Below are 25,415 nucleotides of genomic sequence, written 5' to 3' on the forward strand. Positions count from 1 at the left end.
GGATCGCTCTGGCTCCCGGGAAGGGAGGGAAACTCGGAGCCGACCCTACGGGCTCCGCACGCGGAGCTGCGTGAGGGGCACCTTCCGAATACCTCGTCGCGTCGGCCGACGGACGGGGAGAAGTCAAAAAGCGACAATGCTTCTTTGACTTCTTCTTGTGCTTCGACTCACCTGAGGAGTGCAAAGACAAGTGGTGGTGGTGGCTCTGCGACCGGTCTCCATGCAACTGGGACCTTGAACGGTGCGGAGCAGACTGCCAGGCCTCGAGAAGCTTTCGGGACCGCTCCCGCAAAGACTTTGGATTCATGGTCCGGCAGTCGGAACACGACTTGGGGTCGTGGTCGTGTTCCAGGCACAGGCGGTGCAGATCCATCACCGCCATCTGCTTTCGGCAGGAACCGCAAGCCCTGAAACAGAACATCCCTATGTGCACCAGGAGTCGATAGACTCAAAAAAGGTGTCGACAAAAGTCGCAAAAAAGTCAGTCAAAAAGAAACTGGAGTTACCGCTCTCTCCAGGTCTGTGCTGGCTGGTGTGGAAAAAGAAAGAACTGATGTCAACGTACTAGGGCGTTGTCTAAGTAGCTACTGCGACCTCATCCAAGCGACCACGACGCCAACGACAAATACAGATCCGACCGACGCCACCTTTCGACACACAGGGGTACTGCTGATGAAAAAATTCTACGGATCAAGTCGGACGCCTGGGGGTATTCTAAAGGTAAGGAAACTATAACTAATTGTCCCTTTCTGATTATATTTTTCTCAAATTATATTTAACAAGATGCCTTTATTGCCCAAAATGCAATCAGAAATGATTGATTCTAACCAATATGAATCAGATTAACTCACACAACAGGCCACCTTATTAGAGAAAGTGCCCCAGAGCACAACAGGCATTTGTTGTGGTTTCTTGCACCCATCGGCACTTAAGTATTACAGAGGTGTCTCCTTATGCTTGTGTTACCCCTTCTACAATATGGATTGCTTCGGCACAGTCAAAAGAGGCACTCCCTCATTTGCATGGGGTCATGGCTCCATACAAATGACAGAAAACTGTGCCTTTGTGTCGTTAGTGTATTACAGACACGGGTGCAGAGGCAAAGAACTTGTCAGGAAGCACACTGACTCTGCAACATAGAGGTTGTGCACAGTCAGTGCTCTCAATTAGTGTACTGCTATGGAGGGAATCAGAAGAACACACTAGAGACCTCGTCCCCGCCACCCCTGCAGGCATGTGTAGTAAGACACTGCCCCCGCCTGTAGGGTGATGCAATTCCTGCCTCATCAAAGAAAAGCCAGTCTGCCTCAAGTTAAAGACCGAGTGGCAGTTTCAAAATTAACTCAGGAGGCCAATAGGGATAGTGTACCTGATATGTAAAGAATCACCTATCGAAATGCGATTGCTGACAAAAGTACTATAAATGTAAAAGTCACAATCAAGGCCGATGTCTCAATTTGTTTGCCAGTTTTAGATAGCACAATAAAGAAGTCAGTACTCAAATGATCAAACGAACAGTCTAAAAAAAGTATTCAAATACGTAGCTTAAGTACCTCTCACATAAAGCTCATGTTCAACTACTACAATACACTCTGAGCATGAAAAAGGATTATTTTACTATATGTTTTAGTATCTACTAATTATTGTATCCATTTTTTTATTTCTAATTGAACATTTCTTTTTCTCTTTAGATTTCTATATTTGAATGTTTTCTTTTCAGTGTAGCGTTTAATCTTGCGTCTTGTTGGTTTATTTTCTTGTACCCCTTTCATGTACTTTCTTATCCATTAAGCTTTTGTATCCCTGCTCTCGTTGCCATTCCACTTTCTTTTTTAGCATTTTTATAGTAGCTCGTTTGTTTAAAAGGGGGAAAATATTGCATTAATATTACAGGAATAGGCCACTCAAAAGACAATAACGGATTTTATTCTTCTAATGTACTCCCACAGCAAACAAGTGTTCCAGTTGCTGTGCCCCATGCTTAAGCATGCACATTAGTATAAGCATTGAACAATTATCCAGTTTTAAGCAAAACAATACTTTGTAAGCCTTTACATTGGCTAGTGTTCCTGAGCGTAAACCCCATTTCAGGAAAATAGCCAGCTGCGTACACACACCACCCTCCACCCCCACAAATATATCACGTTTACTGGTAAACTGCATTTGTGAAAAAGGCCCTCTAACTGGAATAACATAGCCTTTGGTTTTCTGGGGTGTTCTTCCAGCATGTTAGTGCGTTATAACAAGGAGCGGTATTTAATTGTCTATGGTATCCATTTCAGGTTGATCAATCCCTCCCAAGCTTCTTATTTTTTAGGTCGAGCCTAGCGCAGCGCGCATGCGCTGCCCTAGGAGACGGCCTATAGGAATCACTACAGACTTCTTCAGACTTTCAATAAACTTGTGCATGTGGCTTTTTATTTCCCGCACATTCTATTGGCCTTTGCTTATGGCTTTCAGGCACGCAGTTGGCCAAAGGCGGGTGCATGTCCCACCTTCTCTGTAAATGTTCACTCCCATGGCCTACAGCTGTCTGGAGCGAGCAGCGGCACCATCTGTTGTGCATCATGTTACTACTTTGTCTGGGGAAGCCTGACTGTTCCCGCCCATTCATTGTACTAAAACCAGCAAGCGCTGCCTGCCTGCCTCATGTGCACCCTCGCAGCAGGCACCGCAGACCCTGAGCCGTTCCCCTCTCTCATTCACCAAACACCCGCTCCCCCTCTCTCTCCACCACCTCCCTGGCCCCTCACTCAGTGCCCTGCCAGGTACTTGGCGTGGTCGCTGCTGGTTGCTTTCACTTTCGCGACCGCAATTGTTTGTTATTGAACATGGAGCACAGTGGATTGAACCCAGGCAGAAACTCCTACTTGAGGTTGCCTTTACATAACCCAAAGAGCTGATGTTTTAGTCTTACGTTTACATTTCTCTTTTATTAGAGAGTGCTAAACCTATATTATTTTGCAGTAAACATGTTTGAAAATGACGAGGAGTGAATAGGGTTGTTTTGCCAGCATTGTGCTTCATAGCGCCTAGACTGATGTTTACAGTCCCAATAATGCCTGTGTCTTTTTCGGTTAGTCTGCACCTCCGGTTCCATTTCAGATTGAAGCCTACCAGGTTTGCTAAAGACATCTTGGGGACCTTCTGAAGCTCTTCCTTGGGAATGCATTCCGCTCATTGCTTACCATTGGCTTTGTGTTTGGTAACTGACATTTGCTTGCTTTCTATTTGCTAGCTTTATTTGTTTTAAGTTGTCCAGCTTAGGTATGTCCTTCCTGTGGAACATACGTTGCCATCTGGGATGACCTTAAGAACACAGTTGACCGCAGCAGGTCTGCTGCACTACTTCTCTTGGACCTCTCAGCTGCCTTTATTTTATTTATTTATAGATTTCTATAGCGTGCAGCTACCCTACAGGGTCTCCCGGCGCTGGACAAGTGGAGAAAATATAACTAAGGCAACAAATGAATAGGAAGCATAGGAATCAAGCAAGGTCACTGAAACGCAGAGTGTTTAAGCGCTTACAGAAAACTAACAGAGAATGACAATTCCTAAGATCAATTGGGAGAGCATTCCAGAGCTTGGGGCCCATATAGGAAAAAGAGCGACCCCTCATACAGACAAGCCGAAACCTGGGGACTGAAAACAGAGAGAGACTGGAGGATCTCAGCAGTCGGGCCAGCACATAAGGTGTTACCAATCTTTGATTATTGGAGGGAGAAAGGTCACATTTGGCCAGAAACATGTAACATAGGGCCTTGAATTCAATGCGCTTATTGATTTTAAGTCAGTGGAGTGGGTGGGCCAGAGGAGACGCAGAGGCGCTTCTAGGCAGATGGAAAAGAAGATGAGCAGCTGCATTATGAATTACCTGCAACCGGTGTTCTGAGGCTTTGTCTGCACCCAGATGCAGCACATTGCCATAGTCCAGCCTTGATATCACCAGAGCCTGCAGAACCGTTCTCTAAACTGCCTGTGGAAAAAGCCAGAGGATTTTCTTGATCCATCTAACAACAGCTAGACAGGATACTGTCACCCTGGATACCTGAGGTTTAAGGGAACAATTTTTTTATCAATAATGAATCCCAGGTTTTTAACTTTGGGGACAGAGTTAAAATGGTTTTGCTCTTGAGGCTGTGTATATATGGGGATACCATTTGATTGTTGAGGGCCAACTAACGGGATTGATTTAAGCTGTTGGAAGGAAGTGAATATTAGTTAACATGCTCTGGTCATGACTATGAACATGCAGCCTTTGAATTAGATCTAATTATATTTTAGATCTTATTATGGATCGAGCCTGAGTAGGAACTTGGTGTAAAATTTGGCTGTCTATCACTCTTAGGATTGGATTTGTACGTCTGCCCACACACTAATATTACTCTGCCTCTTCATATCTCTGGAGATAACTGAGCTGTAATTTGTTACCTAGTTAGCCCAATACGGAATGGGGAACGAATAATGCCCTGAAGAAGTCCGCCCCAAGGACTAAACGCGTTGTCCGTGCCACTTTCAACAAGTGATGCTCATGACCTTGTTTTTTAAGATAAAATCTTTTGATATTGAAATAAAGGAAATTTTGGAAGAACACTGTTGTTGGAAATAGACTTTATATCTGTTTTTCCGGTATATTGATGAGTGGTGCACCTGTGCTTTTGTTTTAAATGTGTGAACCTGAGTATAGCGCCAGACGTTGCGCTGGGAAGTCACCAGCGTTTCGAACCATAATGGGTTAGGGTCATCTTCAAGACCAGGTTACCGGTTTGTTCATGCTGATGGGAAAGAAAGACTGGAAGAATTGAATCATAAAGTGTGGGCAGAAAGCGCAGGCCTTTATGCGCGGGCGGAAAGATGTACTGCTCGAGTCTGACATCAGTAGGGAAGTGTCCGACTGGACTCACAGCAATCCCAGTAGCCAGCCGCCAGCGGATCCCGCATGGACCTCGGATCCCGCCTGGACCTCGGATGCGAGTAATGGTATTCCCCATCTGATCCACATGCCTCCAGACGCTTCACTACTTGTCACTTGCACCGTCCACCTTGTGTGTCACGAGCACTTATGTGCACAGAGTCTTTTTTCAGGTTACACCCACATTCAATGTAAACAGTGCTGATACTGTTGTTTTCCCTTTACATGTTATGAATATATAGTGACCCTGGCACATTCCTTAACCATGGGAGTCTCCCTGCACTTTCTTTTTGCAACTATATGTGCATGTTTATTTAATAGTGTAACAAATATTACCTGATAAGACATACGGTAGGTTTTATTACCCAACTATGCAGATGACACACAAATACTCCTTCAACTGGAAAAACCCAAAGACACTGGAAACTCACCAATTTTCGGCTGTCTCAGAGCTGTGGACATGTGGATAATGTATAGCCATCTCAAATTGAATGCTTCTAAAACAGAAATACTCACATGTGGAAATCTGAAAAATTATGACCCCCCCCATGTCGCCTGGCCTGATGATCTGGGAACATCGACTAAAGTATCGAAGGAAGTAAGAAACCTCGGAATAACCATGGACTCCAAGCCATCAATGAATGCCCAAGTGGACAAACTAACAAGATCAAGCTGTGTTGATATAAAAACTCTGTGAAGAACCTTCCCCCATTTGCGATTACCACACAATGTCCAGACTACCATCTCTCTGGTTTTGTCCAAACTCAATTACGCCAATAGCCTCTACCACTGATCACCTTTAACGACAATGAAAATGACTACAGCAGATTCAGAACTCGGCTGCCAGACTACTCCAGATATAAAGAAGCAAGCTCACATCTCCTCTGCCTTGAAAGCCCTGCATTGGTTACAGATTGCAAGAAGATCCACGTTCAAGCTGCTTTGTATCACCCAAAAAGCGATTCATGGAATGAGACTGCTCTTTATCAGGAACAAAAACCAAATACATTCAACAAAGGAACCTCCGCTCTGGAGTGGCACCTCACCTCAAAATCCCAACATTCAAGAAAAAAAAAAAGGGTGGCACATCTTTCTCAGTTCAAGGAGCCAAACTATGGAACTCTTTAACCACAACATAAGATCCACGGATAACAACCTTATCTTCAGAAAACTATTCAAGAATTGGCTCTTTCCCACATAACCACCATATGCACACATAAATATACAGCATATCCCTCTGCAAAAGAGCATTTATTTGGACTATTGATATGTACCTACAAGTGTATTGCTTTGTATAAAAGTGTATAATAATTATGATTTTAAAAATATAGATTTTCCTTAGTTCTGCTTAACAAATGCACTTATTACTTATAATTACATTATTCTATATTTTTAGCATGTATATAAGCGACAGCATAAATAAGTAAATCTTTTGTCAAAGCGATTGATCTACAATTGCTTCACCATTGAATTACAAACATAAAAACAAATAAATGAATTTAAAACACAACACTTAAAAGCCAAAGTTGTATTAAATGCATCTTTAATATACATATATTACCATAATATATATATATATATATATATATATATATATATATATATATATATATATATATATATGCACACACCTTCCATGCATTTATCTTTCTATATATGTATTACTTTTCTTCTAATTTAGCATATCCAATGCATCACCCGATTTCTCACCCTATACCTTTATCAATGCATCCTCTACCTCTACTCTCTTCAATCCAAAACCCCATACCACTACTATGATCCCCAAAATAACCCTTTCTATGCTCTTCCCTCCTCTACCCCTCCTGTATTATCTCATACCTCTTTTACTATTCAGATATCTTCAACAAGTCTTTCCCCTTCCCTCTGGCTCTTCCCCCTCCACCTCCCCTTTACTCATCCCAAACCCACTCCTACTGCTGTGAACTCCAAAAAAACAAAACAAAAAGAAATTCTAGACCCTGCCCTCTTCTATTTCTCCTCCTCCTCCTCCCTCTCCTTGCTCTTCCACTACTCCTTTTCAATCCAATATCAGACTAACATGTCCATCACTCAAATTAATTTCATATTTCCGGTATTTTAACTCCCCTTCACCTCCTCTTTATTCATCCCAAACCACCTCCTACAGCTATAAACTCAAAAAAAGAAATTCTAGACCTTTCCCTCCTTTATTCCTCCACTATATCCTTTTCAATCCAAATAACAGACCAATATATCCACCACTCAAATTAACTGCATAGTTTCCTATACTAATTCCCACTAATCCTGCTTGGATTCCTGAGTAGCGGGCTACTCACTGAAAAGCAATTAAGCACCTAATCAGGGGTAGCAAGAGTTATATGAATGCAAACCTTTTCCCTCTTCTATCCCTCCACTATCCTTCTCAATCCAAATAACACACTATCATAACCACCACTCAAAGCACATCATATTTCACTATACTAATTCACCACTAATCCTTTATGAGTTCTGGAGTAGCATGCTACTCGCCAAAAAAGTGCTTCCACACCTCATCAGCAAGCGCTATATACATTCCAAACCTTTCCCTCTTCTATCCCTCCATTTTCCTTTCCAATCAAAATAAATGAATAACATATCCACCTCTCAAATTACTTTCATATTTCACTATACTAATTCACCACTAATCCTTTATGGGTTCCGGAATAGCGTGCTACTCGCTGAAAAAAGCGCTTCAACGCCTCTTCTGGAGTAGTAAACGCTATATAAATGCAATTACAATACCATATTTACTGTATTCTTCCACCAATTGCTCGCTTTTTGTAAGCATGCCTTTAAATAGTGTTCTTATCTGGTCATATTTGCTGTGCATTCAAAGACAGATGTCAAATGTCAGGCTCTGTCTCCTAAGGGAGATGGTGTTTACATTTCTTTGTCGGACCGTAAAGTGAGAGGACTTGTGTGACAATCTTGCTGTGAAAGAAATGCGTTTTTCTAGCACACAACAAACTTTAAAAGCCTGTAGATTAACTGTGACGATATTTCAGAATAAGGAAATCACATATAAAGCAATTTATTTTTGTAATTCAGAAGTGAGATGGAAACAAATATTTGCGTTGTCTGTAATGCCACACATAATTCACTTTACATCACTCCACTCTACTCTGTGCCAATCCATGACACTGCACTCTACACCATTCCACCCTATACCAGTCCACACTACACAACTTCACTCTGCGTCACTGCACTCTACTACCCTGCACCACTACACTCTATGCCTCTCTACACTACTGTGCACCACTCTATTTTATGGCAATGCACTCTACGCCACTCTTAGCCACTGCACTCTACAATACTCTAATCTAGGTCACTCCCCTCTTCTCTGCACCACTCCATTCTACTCTATTCTGCCCCACTCTACATCACTCCATGCCACTCTACTTCTGCAGCACTGCAGTATTCACCACTGAACTCCACGCAACTGCACTCTATGCCACTTCACTCAAATCTGAAATAATCTACTCTATGCCACTCTAATCCATTCTGCGCAACTACACTCTACATCACAGCCATCTACGCTGCGCAGCTCCACTCTATGTCACTGCACTTTACGCCAATCTACTCTGCACTACTGCGCTCTACATCATTCTTCTCAAAAGCAGTGCATTCTACACCATTGCACTCTACATCACACACTCTATGCCCCTCTAATCTACTCTGCACCACTGACCTCCACACCACTGCCCGCAATGCCACGCTACTCTACACCAATGCAGTCTACTCCACTGCACCACCTTACTTTACTCTGCACCACTACACTCTAGGCCACTGCATTCTATGATGCTGCGACACTCAACTCTACGCCAACCTACACTACTCCACATTGCTCCCCTGTATGGTACTCTCTTTTATGCCACAAACTTTTAGCCAGGCTGAACAGCAACTACCCTGGGCTACAACATGGCTAAAGACATTGGCAAAGCTGATAGCTCTTACATAGGAAAGACCTATTGGCCGTGCCAAGGCATGTTTCGCTTTCCATTTCTGTTCTCTTTCTATGGTCTCAAAAGATTGCTCGCTTTCTTCCCCTGTTTACTCTCACCTATTCACATACACTTTCACTCACCTCCTTGCTCATGGTTTCATCTTCAACTCCTCAATGTACTTGTGTTTTTCTCTTGCTATTTATTATTGTTTTGTGAATTTATATAGTGCGGACATGCCCGGTAGGTATCAGTGTGCTTTACAAAAAGCAGAATGTATCAATAACAAATAGAAAATATACATGTAACATTAAAGGAGAAAACACCAGGCTAGCCTCCCATGGGGTAGAGTGCTTTACATGTATTCATTGTAAAACGTAGCGGTGACATGCTGGTGGTACAGTACCACGAGTTGAACAACAATCGTTCGTGCTGATTGAGAATGGTCTGCACTTGGAAGGATCGTGAGGAATAGGAGTGGGTTAGGCTAGGTGCCGTTCAAAGAGAAGACCTGTGAGGTATTTTTACGGTTACCTGAAGGAAGGTGTTCTTCATCCCTCATTGGATTGGTCGCTACCCCCTGGGCTTCAAGTGGACAGCGTCCCTCCGGTCACAGACCCAGTAGAAATTTAAAACAGACATTAAAAGGGCCCCCTACGGGCCCTGTATTCATGTCCTTAACTTTTCATGTTAAAACACGGATCAATTTCGAACCAATGGGTGTGAAAAAGAAAAGTAATCCATGCTTATATTTGGCATGCTTTACTAAATCTTGAATTCTCTATAAGTGTTTGCTTTTCTTTTTGCTGGCATTATATTACTTCACTCTAGTGCATTTTTTTAATTGAGCCGCATGAAGGTGTTTATAATGGCCACAATTGAGTTGAGGTTTCAGGTCAGCGCAAGTTTCTCTCAGTGCCTGTCGGTGGCAAAAAGGTGTTCAGAATATGTGGTCATCCAATACTTGGCCCGCTGCAAAGCACACAGGCCACATAAGGCAGTTGCACTTGTGTTTCTGATATTGTACATGTTTAAGCCACGCCCCTAATTACATAGACCCGCCCTTTCAGGGACCCCCCACTTTTATCATCTCAAAGCTCTGGCTGCCTCTGTCCTATTGCTCCTTTTGCTCTGTCCTCACACAACACCTGCATGCCTAGATCATGTTCATGTGCAGGACAGACTCTCTTGTGGGAACTGTGCCCCACTGAATGACCCTTAGAGAATAGCTCTTCGGTGTCCCACATTCAGGGCACAATCTCATACAACCCACATTTGTGCTTTTAAAAAGTTTTGTTAAATGTACTTTTACTAAATGTTCATCAAGTCAGCCTATGCATGTTAATGGAAAGGTCAAGTTCACCAGCATTTCATTATCGGTTGAGACAGGTTTAGAATAATAACGACCTGCTAGTGGAAGGATTGTAAACTGCTATGGACCAAAAGTAAGTAAGGCATCGCTAGTACACATCTAAAAATGTTCTCTGTACAGAAATGTTTGCTTTGTCAATGCATGTTTATCTTGTTTTCGTCAGCCTTCCAAGTCAGGCTATTTTTTAGCACAACTAATGAACGAACATTCGCCTTTTCTGGCAGCCCCGGTAATCCATAGATAACACATGCACTTCCGGAGCTTCCTGTTCTGTGACTGAAAGGGCATCATCACTGGGTGAGCAGGGAATGCCTGGGGGTTTGGTTATCAGCTGGAGGCGCCTGCTCTTCAAGGAGCCAAGGAAGGCGTGAGGGCAACTTCTCAATCAGCTGGGTGAATTTTAACTTGCTCAAAAGTGATCTAAGTAACAGATCTGAGAAACTCTGAAAAAGGTGTGGCCTATTTAACCAAGGGCATGGCCTAACATGCGAAATAGAATCCCTTGATTGACAAATTCATAAACAGAGTCAACAGAGCAGGTCGGCAGCGCCCTCACACCACCAGTATCCCTTACAACGGGCACTCCCCGCTCCCTTCCATCAGACCACATTCCAGCACCTGTGGCATCCTGGTACCTAGGCACAGGTAACCTGGATACCACAATTTGCCTTTTCCTGCTGCATAATTTGGTTAGTCCTGCCGCAGAATTTAGTTCTCCCGTGTAGCATAATTCCAGTGGCCCTGACCATAAGCAATGAATAAACTTGGCGTAAAGGTAAGAAGTGATTATATGGCATTGCCAGGGCTCAGTCCTAAGCCACTTGCAGCACAGGCGCAAATGTGTTATATTTTTCTTTCTCTACCTCATAATGACCCATTTCATCAAATTACAGTTTATGTTATCTTTCTATAAAAGAATGTCCTCATTGTTCAGCATTCCACAACCTGCAGTATACTCTGACGTTGACGCGGTTCCTGTTTTGCTGATGACATCCCAACTGCTGAATCATCCCACCCCTCTGCACTGCTATAGAGCCACATGTGAGTAGCAACACTAAGGAAGAAGAGGAGCCGACACTGCCAACGCACGTAATAAATTCACAACAGCGAAAATACTCTTAGTACTAATTTCATTACTCGCAAACTGACAAAAATAGCGTCTGGCTAGGTTACTTATCGGTAATTGTCATTAACATGGCGCCATGAGACAAAGATTTGAGCTCTTTAAATGCGTGGTTTATGGCAAACAACGCAAACGGATTTTACAGGTGCATCATTCCACTTAAATCAATTAGCGAGGCTAACACACACACAAAGGCCGGTGTTATCTGTGAGTGATCTCTAACAAGGTTACTGCGGAGCTCTGGGATGAGGGAGAGAGATCAGAATTGAGTGTTTCGGTCACTGATTGTTCCCCAATTCCTCCAAACGAGACTGTGAAAGGCAACACAAATGGTCGGCCATTAACTCGCGTGTAATCGATAAACACCCCTGACACGTTCTGCATTGGTGGATGATGCACAAAAAACATGTTGAGATAGACGGATCCGCGTCCTTGCCTCGGTGTGGCGAATGCGTCTGACTGAAGTGCATGTGGAAACAATGGAATTAAATTTTATTTAAAAACATGATTTGTCACTTATATTGTAGGGTTGTTATCGAATTTAGCATGACATGATAACCTATTTTCGTTAAAAGAAAGGTCACACATTTTCCTACAATCTGTGTCCCTTTACCATGTCAACTGGCACTTTTCTGCAGTTCGGTCTTTAATTGCACAGGCGCAGTCCTGGACAGTTCTCCGTTGGAAAGACAGCGAGTCAGTTACAAGCGGTTCCCGCTTGATCCGGCGGCATTCTCAACTTCTGTGCAGAATATCCCATTATACTTACTACTGACTCCCAATGCCTAACATGCTGTATGTGGGTTCTTTTTTTATTATTTAAGTGGAAGAAATGACCTTTAGTCACTGGACACAAATGGCACAAAGACCATATACATCAACTGGATTCAGCAGAAACAATGTACACTTTGTTATTTCCACTAATGTTGGTGGCCAACAGGGGTAGGGGAGTCTTGAGGAGCAAGTGGTTTAATGGGCATGTAATGCCTTTACCTAGGGCGCTGATTCAGCTCGTCACTTTTTTGATTCACCGAAATTCCATTTGCCCTGGAAAAAATAATCTTTACTGAAAAAGGAAATGACGACAACCTAGTCCCGGCGAGTACCATGTTGTTTGAAGAGAGGGCAGCCTATAAAATCGGACTGAATGAAACTGCACCACTGCTGTAGGTACTAACAGAATTCACATGGCTGCTGTTTTTCGTGCCAGTGTGATGATGTTAACTTGTTTTTTTACAGAGGGGCCAACGTGCCAAACTATCGTTTGCTGATGCTCCACTATTTTCCTGCCACATCCCTAAGCGCATGAGAATAGTTTTTCACCTCTAGGCTGCTGAAACCAGTGTTGCGAGATGGGGCTAGTTGCCGCACAAATGGGCGACATTTTCCTCATTTGTATGGGGAAAACCAACGTTTGGCAGGCGGCTACTTTTTGGGCGAATATTAGCCCATTCTGTGTAAAAATACTGGCTGGGGCGGCACAGACAAGTCCACGCCTATCACAGTTGCGCACTTGCAAGGACAGTCACAGCATTGGTGAATGAGTACATAAAGCGTGCTGATAGCTGGGGGATGATGGACTGTGCTGATTATTGATTAGTAATACCACCCCCACATGCGCTGCTGAGCCAGCAGCACACGTCTGTGTCTAAGTGCAAGCACACCTGCTGCAACTCAACTTGTGTGTGCTTGCAATACCACTGCGGCACGTGGGTGTATGTGGGTCACAGTGCCGTCAATCTTGTAGGGCACACGAAAGCGCTACCGATGACGACCCTGGGTATAAATTTTGGCCAGCCCCCGCACTGTGCTGTAAATACTGGTGGTCACATGCACCATGCTCTATCAGCAGCCAGCAGCACTGTGCAGCTGCAGTAGAGTGGCAAGGGGCAGCGAGTCCCGAGACCAACGACTGGGCCATGGCCCATGACTTGTGTCACTGACTCACTCCGACCGTCTCAGAGTGTGTCACACAGTACCAGGCGCACATCACATCGCCCACTGGGCTCAAAGGGTTTCAGCCCTCCCGTTGTGTGTGTCAGCCCGGGCTGAAACAGCTTCCCGGGCACACACACAGCTGCAACCGAGTACTTCACAGGTTTTTAAAAGACCATTTACTTGCTAACAAGGCTTTGTTGTGTTTTCACCCCTTTTTAGAGCCCCTGCCTCTCCACTCTTCATATTGCTGGAAGAACTACCCAGAAATGTAGCTCTAGTCTCGCCTCTGCACAGTGCCCGCTCACTCTGACGGAGACCAGGTCCAGCCTGAGGCATGGAGGTGCAAGCGCGCGACCCAGCCCGGTGCTGCTGTGACCCCGCCCCCTGCCTCAAGTCATCGTTAAGTCGCTTGACAGATGTGGGCCCGGCCGCAGCGAAAAGAAGCACGCCCCCCTAATTAAAGTAAGTTAATTAAGCTTACTTACACAGCAGTAGGGACTGTCTGAAAGGTGAATTTATGTTGCCACAGAGGGTGATGCGGTCAACACGGTCTTACCTACCTAGGTGCTCCAACCAAGACTTTCCTGGCCACATGCACCCTCATATTTTTTTAATCAACTTAAGTTTGGCTGTTTAAGGTATCTGGTCCCATTGTCAGACGGATATGGGTGAAAGTTGGATGGACCCCTAGTTTGTGACCTGGGGCATGTGGTGCTTTTCAAAGGAGTCTCGTATGACTGCAGTACTCGACTCATCCAGTCGCGTGGTGGCCAGTCAGTAAGTCTTGTTGATTGTTGTATCTCCACGTGAAGTTACTCGGAGGCATGAGGCAGGCCTATGGAATGCATGTGGATGAAAGCATGAAACTGCCTGCTGTGTATTTTACAGTGCCTTTTTCCATGGAACGTGTTTTTTCCTTTGCAGATGCATTAAAGGATAAAATATATCCTTTGTATTTTTTTTCTCTTGAAAGTAATGGGAGGTAGTTTTTGGCAAAAGTTGGCAAAGCGGGTTTTGTTATTGGGTAAAATTATTCCTTCCTAAAATGGAACGCCTTGAAGCTAAAACGTTTCTTGCAGCTCCAGCACGTGGGAGGACCAACCAAGTTAGTCAGTATGCAAGTGACATCATGGCATATGCCATCACAACCCAAGATTTCACAATGCATCACACGTGGCATCACAGTAAGTGACATCACAAGAAGTGACATCAGATATTAAGATCTTACACATGTGTTTTATTAGGTATATCATGGAGTTCATTATGAGATTTAACAAATTAGATTTTGTTTTGGGGTTGTGCTAAAAAGGTGGCGCAATCCATGCAAAATCAGGGCCTAAACTAATTTTTAAAACCCTGCCACAAAGAAACTGGCAACAAGGAGAACCATGGTAGTAGATCTGTTATGTTTAATTGGTTGCAACGTCTGCGCTTTCAAATATTTTATGGGGTTGAGACATCTGCTGCATAGGTGCCCAGTAAATATCAGAGAATAATATTAATGGTGAAATAACTCTGGAAGTTAAAGTATTTGTTGGAGAGAATTGTGTTTTGTGTAGTCCCAGGTCTGAAACAAAGTGGTATAGAGGGTTAATGTGTTTGCTGCAAAGATCATCTTGTAACATGCCGTTTTTTTTTATATAGCTAGGTAAGTGAGTTATTACTTTGAACACAGATCCTTTTGTTACTTGCAGTTCATAAATTGTAAGCCTCTAATATAGCAAAGTGCGCTATGTAGAATATGTGACTGCTACTCCTTTTAACCCTCACTAACTCATGCAACAGGTCTTGTACATTGATTTACACACTTGAATGATTTATTGTCAATGTGTATGTTATGTAAAGTACTCTGACACCCTGCATTGGGATGAGTAGCGCTATAAAATAATTAAAATTGTCCTATTTATTATGTGTAAATACTGGGACAGACCATCACATCGCACATTCTTACAGTGCATGCAGTTACATAAAGGGACAAACAAAGTCACAATTTGGCTCTCTTAAGTACCTGTGAAGAGATAACAAGCTGTGCTTTTGTTTCCTCTCCGTCGCCCCTTAACTTGGCCATTATCTTTGGCCCAGCTGGAGGTGAAAATAACAAAGCTCCTGCCCGCCTGCACGTTGCTGATGGGAATGAAAAGCAGACAGCGTGAAGGTTCTGTTGAATGTGTCACGGTGTCTGAAAATGACGCAGGGACAATTTCAGAATATTTCTGTGGGGCCGAACTTCTTGGTAGGGTGGACGGCGTTCAGCCTGTGAAAATAGTGGGTGGACGCCCTGTATCTGCATGTACCCTAGACTTGTGCCCGGATTGGTGTCTTCCAGTGGCTGCATGGTTGTTTCAGTCCGAGTCCTGGCAATTCCAAAATAGAAACTAACCTAGACTTTTAAAGGCACATCTGCTAATGTAACAGACAGGCTGAAACGCTTATTAGCAAACCAAATAACTATTTGTACATCATCCCGAGATGTAGTTCTTGTAAAATTAATTCACATAACCTTTGGGACTTTGGAGTGCATTTTTGTCCAAGGCTAGGGGTTAGTAGCAGTGGCTCGGTCAATTTCTTTTTGTCATACAAGTCAAGGAGTATGAAAAGGACAAGGTCTCAATTTTCTTTTACTTTGAATATTTTGACTCGTTCATGTAGTTTTTGCATTGAGACAAGCCATTTCCAACATTAAAGTTGCTGATTATCTTTATTCAGTACATAAACTCTAACCAGTGGCATTAAAACAGGAGCCCAATTAAACCCCCCCACTATCTGTATATTGAGTAGAATTTATATTCATTCTCAAAATGGTTTCTGATGAATATTTCTGCATAGTTTGAGAGTTGCTACTTTGGCCTGACATAGGTCTGCATTGGGCTGAATTTGGACTTATACATCAGCCAAAATTCAAATAAACCCGTAACCGTTTTTGGAAGACTGAGGAAGAAGGTACATAGACACCATTCACATGCAGATCTTCCTGTAAAAGCTCTTGTAGGAGAGAGAAGTGCATGCAGTTTAATTACCCCCATCGCTGCAGGTCCTGGTGTCGGAGTTGAGGCTGTCTGTGGAGCTGGTGATGAAGCAGCTGCCCCCGAAGGCCTGGGCAGGGGGTGTGAGACTGCCCGCCGAGCCGGCACTTTGCTTCTCCAGCTCACAACTACCCTTGGCCGTTTTTGTGGCATGTCTGCAGAACATATAAAACATTTTTAAAAGGGACTGTCAAGGCAGAGCACACTTCTATGAATGCATGCAAGCTTGGACATGTTTAGTCAGTTGTCAGTCTGTCATAATCATTTTATTTCGCCAGTACATAGAAGCGGCATAAAAAGTATTCTATACACAATAAAAATGATACTAAACATTTCAATAGTAGTATTTAAAACGTACATGATAAGACCATTTGTGCAGCTAAAAATGAGGCAATAAAACAAAAAGTTAAAATTTGTAAACATTATCTCACATTAAGGGTGCTGTTTTCGCCATTTTATAGCACACCGAAAGAACAAGGCCAGACAATAGCAAATAAAAGGAACAGATATTGCTAGGCCACATTGCCTAAAATTAAGCCTACGCATGATTGGACAAATATAAATTTTTCGTTCCTGGTTGTACAAGCTACGAACGAATAAAAGATGATGATCACATTGGGACGAGCGGGTTAAACGAATAAAAGATGATGATCACATTGGGACGAGCGGGTGTCACACGGGCAAGCAGAGAGGGCGTCCATGGAGTAAGTATTGGAAGGATAACCCAGCATAAGAGGAATATTCTGTCGAAACCTCAGTAAAAGAAATCTGTGTTGTTGCTTCGTCACAAAAGATGAATAGGTAAAATCAGATGTTTTGAGAGTTATTCACTGTTCGGTAACAACATATACAAAACATTAGCTATGTAGCTCTCTGAAGGCAAATCACATGCCACTGCAGTCTGCAATTAAACAGCATCTCACCTAATTCGCTGTCATACCATCAACCCTGTTACGTTTATCGTGTCATTGCAAATTAGTACCGAGAAGACGAGCGACGTAATGACGATATATTTATACACCATATACCATATTAAACCTCAATTGCACCACTCCAATTTATAATTGGTTGGTAATCTTGACCGTGGATTAAAGCACCCTGGGGTATCAGCATTTCTCCTTGTGGTATTACCACACAAAACAAGGCCCTGTAACAGAAAAGCTGTTTTTACATGCAAGAATGGTGAAGGAAAGAAGGTGCACACTGCGGGAGGCATGGAGATTAATTTATTTAAGCTCATATAAGTCAACTGCATATTTTTAGCTGTGTCAATATGCTAAATGAAGGATGCGTTAAAACACCCCTAACTATCTGGATTCATGAAGCGGGGTACACTTTGTGGGTACAGTGCTGCTGGTGGCAAAACAAAATATTTACCCCATTTCAGAGTTTTCTAAATTTAACTACAGGACACTAAACAGATTACAACAGTGTGAGTGACATCTTTGTGAAGGTGCTCTAAGTCCTTTGTCTCTTTCCAGCTGTAAACTGGGACTCCAAAAAATATGCATCTGCTCCGGAAAAAGAAATGGCGTGCCTCGGTAGATCCAGGTATGACCGAAACTACTAAATTACCTAATAGGGTTTTTAAAACTGTCAAATTAGGCAGAAAAATACGTTTAGAAATCAAAACGTATGCAGGAATGATAATGGAAAACATTTTTTAATTGATAACAAGGTCCCTGCCAACAGGAGAGCGATTTCTGGCTTTTTGATCAAAAGTGAATAATCTAACAAGATTTGAGACTCAAAGCAAATGTGGCCACTGAAACTAGTCAAAAGCGCAAAAACATTGTAGAATTGAAATCGGTCATGGGGCATTACTTAATGCAGTGTTACATGTAAGGAGAGGCACAAAAGAATGGGAAACATTCCCGGGCTAGGCCTGCCATGGCATACAGCCTGCCCTCCTTTTCGTTGACAATCCCTAAAATACAGGCAATCCTTTCGATTCCAATATTCTGGAAAGCAGAGGAAAAAGTAACAAGTTTGGAGAAGAAAGTTGAGGAAGTACAGAGGACGGCACGATGTTCTCCCATCAAATTTTTATTTTTCATATGAACAGTATTCTGGCTAAGGTATTGAGAGAGGCTGGTGCTCAGGCTTTCCACGTTTCAATTTCATAATCTCAACAAAAACAGCAAACTGCATGGATAACACATTCAAAAGCAAAGACTCAGGACTTGTTTATAGAATGATCTTCTGTCATAACAAAGAGTATATCAATAGGCTGAGGCCAGAACATGTCAAAGAAAGACATGTCTCGGTTATGACAGCTAATCTGATTTTCTTTTTTTCCTATACGCATGGATTGTTTTCTTTCTTTCTTTTGTTGTGTACATATATTTATTTAATTTTTGCTTCATTGGCATATGTAACAGAATTTCCCTCTGGCATACATAACAGAACACAGCATCGGAGGAAGTAAGTCAGTAGCGGCCCGTAGTGGGAGTGCTGCAGGGCAGGTGAAGGGCAGGGTGGGGGGTAGTAAACCACGGAATATGGCCAAACAGAGGTAAGCCCATTAATAAATAAATAAAACAAAATTACATTGCGCACGCTGCAACGCCAAATGGCGATGCCGCGTGCGCAATGTAATTCATTTTGTTTATTTATTTATTTACTTACCTCTGTTCGGTCGTATTCTGTGGTTTACTACCCATCACCCTGCCCCTCCCCCAACCCGCCTCACCGCCCTGCAGCACTCCCACCAGGAGCCATTACTGAATACATTTCAATTGTATTTGTTCAGAATGCTGTTCGAATTTAGGTACCAGGATGCTCACCCTCCCTCTGGGATCTTGTATCTCAGGAGGACCGAAGTATCCGACCTGATAACATGTAGTACTTGTCGACAACAAACAGATAGAACATCCCTATACCTAAAACCAAACGGTTGCTCCAGGTGCATTTACATCTTAATGTGAATACAAAACGGAAAAATACAAAATCAACCCCCTCATCCTGAACCTCATGTGTGTACATCTGACCTAGCTCAACTTACCCCTGCGTCTCCTGTGTGCCTCATGTATCTCCATCAGTGGCCAGGATATCGCATAGTCAACGACCCCACAAACATCTCTCCAGGGCAAGCCTGTGCACTCGTCCACTCTATTCCCCTAACTGTCTAGAGTGCCAGCAACAGCATGAGTTGGTTGGGGTCCCATACTCTGTGCCCGTGCAAGGTCAATGACCTCAAGGTGGGTGATCACCCACAATCTCTTCAAACTTCTCTATATAGCTCTCCCAGGATCCCAGAGGGTCTACCCCATCCCCTCCCGTGGGTAGCCGACTATGAATCGCCAGTTCAGCCAGCGCCCATCTATACATGTAAACATGCCATTGTTCCAGTGGAGGTGCTGTGGCCAACATCCAGGCCATAGTAATGCAACATTCACCCAAAATCAAAGCCAGATGTTGAAATCGTAACAAACCCGTAGTTTTCTTAGTGATGTGCCCTACATCGAGTAAACACCGAACAGGGTCCAGTGGAAACACAATGCCCATTACCTCTAACACCGTTTGTGTAACTTGCACCCAGAAGGGGTGTATCATCAAGCAACCCAGATCTGTGACTGGGGGGGTGGGGGTGAAGTGTCTGAAAAGTTTCAGCATTCCCATCTATACATGTAAACATGCCATTGTCCCAGTGGAGGTGCTGTGGCCAACTTCCAGGCCTTAGTAATGCAACATTCACCCAAAATCAAAGCCAGATGTTGGAATCGTAACAAACCCGTAGTTTTCTTAGTGATGTGCCCTACATCGAGTAAACACCGAACAGGGTCCAGTGGAAACACAACGCCCATTACCTCTAACACCATTTGTGTAACTTGCACCCAGAAGGGGTGTATCATCAAGCAACCCAGATCTGTGACTGGAGGGGTGGGGGTGAAGTGTCTGAAAAGTTTCAGCATTCCGTCCACTTTCTCCTTGTGTTTGCTTTGTTAGCCTTCAGTTGTCAGGGTATGCCCAGACGTGGGTTCCTTGTTCACTGTGCCACTGGATTCAAGCTATCCTGGCTGATATGGGGTAAAACCCCAAAACTAGTCCTAGGATGCTTGTTTCCAGTCCAGGGAGGACCTGGCTTGGCAGTTTGGGCTGGACTGTTCCCACGAGGAACAGGGTCGAGACTGATTATGTCTCAGTTGGGGTGGCATGGTGAGCCAAACACTCACCCCAGACAAGGTTAAATCCATCATTCTTTTGATTTCTTCTACATTTCGTCCATCAATTGTGTGTCTTTTGCTCCCTCACCAAGCACAACCACGCCATGTGAGGAAAATCTGCATCCTCCATCCTGCATCTGGGGCAAGTACTAGTCGCACCCGCGAACATCCTACCAATCTTCTGTGGGGTGAGATAAGCATGATGGAGATATTGGAACTAAATGAGGCGAAAAAGCGCATTGCTTGCCACCTACCTAACCGACTGGAGGCACCGGTCCTACAGCTTGCCCAAAATGTCATTTACAAGTGTGAGTTTCCATCAATCACGCAGCTTCACAATCTCCCCAATGACTCGTCGCGGTAACATGGAATATAGGCATGTCATGGCCTTGGTAGAATTACCCCCATCAGAGCGGTCTCTAGTGCCGCCCCTATAGGAGGTAGCTACGGGTCAGACCCCCATGTCCTCCGCCTCACACCCCTACGGGCAGACTGGGCAAGAACTGCTCCGATCCCATGCCGTGGTCTAATGCTAAGATATCAAAGGAACAGAATCTCTCCTTAGACACCACATCCGCCCAGGACTCGATCCACACATCTTCCCAGTCTCAAATGTGGTACACTGCCTTCAAACTGGTAGATTCTGGTGTTGCACAGATCGATAGACTGGGCATATAGGGCGTGCACTGCTTACCTTCCCCGGCATACACAATAATACCCTGTCCTTGCCAAGAGGGGGGGAGAGGGTCCAAGAGCCTGTGCAAGAGGGATCGTCCCTCTAGTTCAGCTAGGATTCCCGCACATTCGGGCGGCGGTGCTCTAACTAGCCATCGCATCGGCCACTGCAACTGAGATGCAGCATAGTGTAATTCGTAATCAGGGACACTGAGACCCCTATCTCCAAGGGGGCAAATAACTTACTAAGAGCCACCTGGAGCCAACCGTCGCCCCATATTAAACTCATTAAAACTCCACGTAGATCCTTAAAGAAGGCCTTCCATATAATCAAAAGGAGGGCCCAAAAAAGATATAGAGATATAGATATGCCCCGGTCGAAACGCGTCGTGCCACCAGACATGGAGAAATAAAGCACTGTTCACTTTAAACGCTCGAGTGGTCTGTACCTGCTTTGTCGTGTTGCCTCAAGTTGCTCCACTTCAGGATTTGGACTCATATATATATATATATATATCACAAAAAGGATCTTGAGGAAAACAATCCAGGCGAGCCCACTCAGTCGATTAAAGCAGTTTATTTCTCACGACAGACACAGATAACGCGTTTCGACCACGTCCGTGGACAGCACCAACATATATCCTGGACAGTACCAACATTTTGGCGACGATGATCCTACCCATGGGTGACAGGGGCAGCCCGGTCCAAAAGGAAAGCAAGCAGCAGACAGAGGCGACTTCCTTTCTCAGATTCCGCTGCATAAGGGCCTGCACCTCGTAGTATACTTCCACTCCCACATGTTTGATTGAGTCAAACCACCAAGCCCACTCCCTGAGCAGCAGCATATTTCTTTGATCATCAGGGAAGGGCATCTGAGGAAATATGCAGAACTTATCCGCCAGGTAGGGAGGCAACAAACGTCCGGTCCCCAAGGTAGCCTCCTCAGGCAGGATCACCCACAGTACAGTCGCTCATTCCCAACCAGGGATCCAGCAGTAATATCTGTAAGGGGAGGATGGAGAGCTCAACACCACAGGCGACACCGGGAACTCGGTTACGCCGCCCATATGGTGGTTGTGCCATTCCCCGGTGTACTTTCCCAGCAAGGGAGGGGGAGGCGGGGCCCGCGCTGAACACGCGCGGGGGTCCCGCCCTCTTCGCCCTCGCCCATTGGCTGAGAGGGCATTGCCCCGGAAGCAGTTCAAGTGCTTCCAGGGCAAACACAAGGCAATCTCGCCTGGACCGGTTTTAACTGGTTCAGGGGGTAGGCCCCCTTTAAGAGCACCAGAAGAGCGGCAAGAGAACCTCTTTCTTCTCCGCCGCTCTGCCAGTAAACATCGCCCGCCCAACTGCTCGTGGAGGACTCAGGGAGCCTCCGTGTGAATTTTTCTTTCTTTCTCTCTCTGTACAGGTGACAGCAGTGTTGATCACAGCAGGAGGAAGAGAACGGGGGATTTTCGGCAGATTACCTCCTATAGGGGCGGCACTACACGCCTCTGACCTGAGTGGCGGGGGCATAAGGAATTCAACCCCTTGTGATTTCTTTTCACATGCAGGCTCATAACCAAGATTGGAGCCAGGGTTTTAAGCCATCGGTTGCAGCAGCACCCTTCGCCTTCCTCCCAGGACCGGGACCGGCAAGCACAGCCCAGGAGCCACACAGGTTGGAGGATATCCTCACCTGCCCCACATTCTTGAATGTGTGGTAGTGGCTCTCCTGTAGCTGCGGTTGGGGTCCTACTATTATAGGGAGGTAAGGTGGTCTTGGTGGGAATCGATTGGCCTGCAAAATAGAGCTGTTGGGGCCAGGGGTATTTTGCAGGGGGCATCTGAGGCTCAGCTAACATTGGTGTTTGCTTTGGCATTCTGCTGGGCACTGTGTGAGGTGTTTCTTAGGCTCGTAGGCAAACAAGTGCTAGTGGTTTGCAAAGTGGGGGTGAGCGCTGAGGGTTTGTTGGCTGCACGAATTAGGTCGCAGTGTTTTGGGGTAGTGCTAACATGGGTGTGTTTATTGGCGCCTAGGTGAGGTGTTTCTTAGGCTCATAAGCAAACAAGTGCTAGTGGTTTGCAAAGTGGGAGTGAGCACTGAGTGTTTGTTGGGGGCAATTACAGTGCCCCCAGAGATCCCTGCGGTGCCAGTATTACCAGAACCTCTAGTACCAACCCTGCCACAAGTCGTGGAGCCGGTAGCGCTAGCCATCCCAATGCCAGTGGTCCCAGTACCAATAGTGCCAGTCATACCAGTGCCAATAATACCCGCCATCCCGGGTCCTTAGGCATCAGTGCCTTCAGTACCAGCCATCCCAGGGCCTGCACTCCCAGTACCTGGGGTCCAGGCTGGGGGGGGGCTGTTTGGGGGTGGGATTGGGGGGGGAAGAAGGGTGGGACTCCAGGGGGGGGAGACTCCACCAAATACGAATGAGATCCCAGTTGAGCCTTTAGCGCCAGGTCAGCAGGACATAGTGGCAAACCTAGCAGCAATGCTACCTTGGCTGGCAAAAGCCGGGGCAGTGATTCAGTCTACAGGTAGTGGGGTCCTGTCAGCTGAGGGGAATGCCTTATAGGAGGCAAGGAACTTGGTCGCGCGAATGGAAAAAGCAGCACCGGTGGTGCCACCACCAGTTGAGGTTCTTAAAAGGGCAGGGAGCACCCCAAATGACTCGGGACCCCCAAAGAAGGCTGCAGCTGCAGGACCTGAAGACACCACGATGCAAGCGGGCACAATGGCAGGTACAGTACAATTACTGCCAAGTTAAGGTTTCGGGGATGTGATCTCCAATAGAGAGCGTCGGGCTAGGCACATTGCGCAGGATGTAAAAGAGCGGATTTGGAAGAGCGAATATGTAAACATGTTTTCCTCGTTGGTGGACAAAGATGAGAGGGAGGAGGCCAAGAAATGAAATGAATGGGCTCACCCAAGGGACTGGGCCAACTGGCTGACTAGAAAAAATGTTGAGGAAACACAGATTAATTGGATAAAGTCCTTTGGAAACTTCCATGCGGTAATGATAGAGAAATTTCTAGGGCTAAGCACAGAATTGATGTGCTACCAGAACAGAATTACATGTGCCCATGATGAGTTTGGTTGAATGTGCTGGAAAGAATATGACAAAGCTTTTAGAAGGGTAAAGGCATCTGATCCAGCTCTCACATGGGACCAGGTGGACATGATTTTGTGGTTAAGACACATGAATTACCAAAGCAAGGATGCGCCAAAAGGGCAGTCCTTTGGGTCAGGTACACCCCAAAGAGTGTATGGGGGAGCAGCAAGAAGGGAGCGTGTTGGGATTTCAACAGAAAGACATGCACCAGACCCAGTGGTTCCTGTAAATTCAAGCATGCCTGCTCGTTCTGTGGCCTCTCCTCACACCCAGAGTCCAAGTGTTTTAAAAAATCAAAAGACAACTAAGAAACAAGAATGAGGTTTATGTATTTGGGAAAGCGCACTCACCTATTGACATTATGGCCCTGATAGCCTGGTTGAATAAGTATTCTTGCCCAAGCACAGCCCAGATTTTGTTGGAAGGTTTTAGGGACTGCTTCCGGATCACAGCGCCTGGTTACTCAGGGGTTTCCTACTGCCGCAATCAGCAGTCAGTGAGAGACAACATATCTGTGGCGACAGAAAAAGTACTGAAAGAACTGTGTTTGGGGAGTCTGGCAGGTCCTTTTTAGGTTTTGCCTGGCGAAAAGATGCGCTCTGCGCATATTTTTCGCGCAGGCGAAAACCTAATGAGAATAGTACGCGAGACAGGAACGGCCCCCGTCTTTCATTGGCTAGCTCCATAAATGGAGGCTAGCCATTGGAAGACGGGCCTGTCCGTCAATGCCGGACCAGATTCGGGGGCGTTCCCGAGATTTTTTGGCTTTTGGCTACGTCACGCTACGTCAGCCAAAAGCCCTCGGGAACGCCCCCGAATCTGGTCCGGCATTGAGCCGGCACCCGCCTTCCTGTGCCCCGTTCCCGTCCCCCTACCGCTGCCTCGGCTCCCGTTCCCGCCCCCCTACCGCTGCCTCGCCCTCCGTGTCTCCCTGGCCCTGTTCCCGCCCCCCTACCGCTGCCTCGGCTCCCAGTTCCCGCCCCCCTACCGCTGCCTCGCTCTCTGTGTCTCCCTTGCCCCGTTCCCGCCCCCCTTCCGCTGCCTCGCTCTCCGTGTCTCCCCGGCCCCGTTCCCCCCCCCTACCGCTGCCTCGTCTCCCGTTCCTGCCCCCCTACTGCTGCCTCGCTCTCCGTGTCTCCCCGGCCC

The 25,415-nt window shown here is 45.4% G+C and overlaps 1 protein-coding gene across 1 annotated transcript in view; it reads right to left on the reverse strand.

Annotated features, from left to right (window-relative positions):
• PRAG1 (PEAK1 related, kinase-activating pseudokinase 1) overlaps nucleotides 1–25,415 on the reverse strand; it is a 137,665-nt gene that overhangs the window by 34,730 nt on the left and 77,520 nt on the right. The window contains exon 4 of the mRNA XM_086961710.1: nucleotides 16,322–16,482. Coding sequence (XP_086817836.1) covers nucleotides 16,322–16,482 — 161 coding nt within the window. The remainder of the gene's footprint in view (nucleotides 1–16,321; nucleotides 16,483–25,415) is intronic.

Source organism: Lissotriton vulgaris, chromosome 3_1, assembly GCF_964263255.1.
Source record: "Lissotriton vulgaris chromosome 3_1, aLisVul1.2, whole genome shotgun sequence".
Taxonomy (NCBI): Eukaryota; Metazoa; Chordata; class Amphibia; order Caudata; family Salamandridae; genus Lissotriton; species Lissotriton vulgaris.